Consider the following 1,890-nt stretch of genomic DNA (forward strand, 5'->3'; position numbering starts at 1 on the left):
GTGAAACCTCGTCTGTCCTAAAAATGCAAAAGTAGCCAGGTGTGGTGGCACATGCCTGTAATCCCAGCTACTAGGGAGGCTGAGGCAGGAGAATCACTTGAACCTGGGAGGCAGAATTTGCAGTAAGCCAAGACTGTGCCATTGCACTTCTGCCTGGGTGACAAGGGCAAAACTCCAGCTCAAATAAATAAATAAATAAATGTATCTTTAAACTTCATAAAAATTCAAATGTAATTTTCTCTTCTGAATTGAGCTTTTTCTCTGATTGAGACATGTAATAGATTTTATTTAGGGAATGATGTTCTTTTTCCTAGATGGTGATCAGCCTCCATTTTCTGAGCCGAAATTCCCTACGGAGTGCTTCTTTCTCACCCTGCATGCTCACCACCTGTCTATTCTGCCTAGTTGCCGTCGCTATATCCGCAGACTCCGGGCTATCCGGGAGCTCAATAGGTATGTGCCATGATGCCGTGTCCTGGGATTGCCTGAGTTACCATTTTTTTGTCAGGGGCAAGCAATTCCATTGTGAACAGTAGTTTTGAATGTTGGGGGAGATCTGTACGTTATATAGTGTTCTATCTGCCTCCACCACCACATCCACGTTCCTCAGTTGTCCAGAGTTCTTTACCTGGTGAAGTGATCCAAACCTTGATTTCTGAGAGTTCTGAACCCTGGGTATTTCACTCTGTTTATGGTTACTACAGACTTCCATTAACTTTTCCAGCTGGGCATACATTACCAGCAGGCACTTTAAAATTTAAAAGTTTAAAGGGTCCCCTGGGTTTCAGACATACGCCTTCTTCCCTGGACTGTGAAAAAGTAACCATGGTTTCCCTTGATAACCAAGATCATTTACTCCTGCCCACGTGTAATTCTCTTTTTGGCTTGTTCTGTGCCATGAGGAGTCCAAAATGGCCAAATAGCAGACTCAGATTTCCAATTCATTAACACCATTGTTATGTTTCTTACTCTAAGCATTTTTGCTGTGTACTAACACCAGCAAACAGAAGTCACAGGAACACAGAGGAAATATTCTTGAGCAGGTCACCTGGAATAATGAAACTACTTCTGCTTTTTGGTCTAGAACCTGTGTAGTCTGGCTATGAGAGAAACTGAATCATATTTGTATCTCTGTATCTACCTTGCTTAAATCACTTACTAATTCTTTTTTTATTTATTTATTTTTTTGAGATGGAGTCTCACTCTGTTGCCCAGGTTGGAGTGCAGTGGTAGGATCCCAGCTCACTGCAACCTGTGCCTCCCAGGTTCAAGCAATTCTGCTTCAGCTTTCCGAGTAGCTGGGATTACAGACGCGCACCACCACGCCCAATTTTTTTTTTCTTTTTTGACGGAGTCTTGCTCCGTCCAGGCTGGAATCCAATGGCATGATCTCGGCTCACTGCAACCTCCGCTGCCTGGGTTCAAGCAATTCTCCTGTCTCAGCCTTGTGAGTAGCTGGGACTACAGCTGCACACCACCATGCCTGGCTAATTTTTCTGTATTTTTTGTAGAGACAGGGTTTCACCATATTGGTCAGGCTGGTCTCAAACTGCTGACCTTAGGTGATCCACCCACCTTGGCCTCCCAAAGTGCTAGGATTACAGATGTGAGCCACTGTGCCTGGCCAATTTTTTGTATTTTTTGTAGAGACGGAGTTTCGCCACGTTGGTCAGGCTGGTCTCAAATTCCTGACCTCAGGTGATCCAACCACCTCTGCCTCCCAAAGTGCTGAAATTACAGGTGTGAGCCATCATGCCTGGCCTAAAATCACTTACTAATTCTAATGTTACCCTGCAGATTCTTTATGATTTACTTTCTACACATAATCGTCCATAAATGATGACAATTTTATTTCTTATGCTTTTTTTTTCATGCCTTAGTGCCTGGGCT

The 1,890-nt window shown here is 43.7% G+C and overlaps 1 protein-coding gene across 3 annotated transcripts in view; it reads left to right on the forward strand.

Annotated features, from left to right (window-relative positions):
- The window catches only part of UBE4B (ubiquitination factor E4B), a 204,569-nt gene that overhangs the window by 142,332 nt on the left and 60,347 nt on the right, over positions 1 to 1,890 (forward strand). For all 3 annotated transcript variants that reach the window (XR_001001079.1, XM_011935782.1, XM_011935783.1), the window contains one exon: positions 315 to 453. Coding sequence is in view for 2 of the 3 variants with exons in the window: in XM_011935782.1 (XP_011791172.1) it covers positions 315 to 453 (139 nt within the window). In the remaining variant the exon portion in view is untranslated. The remainder of the gene's footprint in view (positions 1 to 314; positions 454 to 1,890) is intronic.

This window comes from Colobus angolensis, unplaced genomic scaffold, assembly GCF_000951035.1.
Source record: "Colobus angolensis palliatus isolate OR3802 unplaced genomic scaffold, Cang.pa_1.0 Scaffold149, whole genome shotgun sequence".
Taxonomy (NCBI): Eukaryota; Metazoa; Chordata; class Mammalia; order Primates; family Cercopithecidae; genus Colobus; species Colobus angolensis.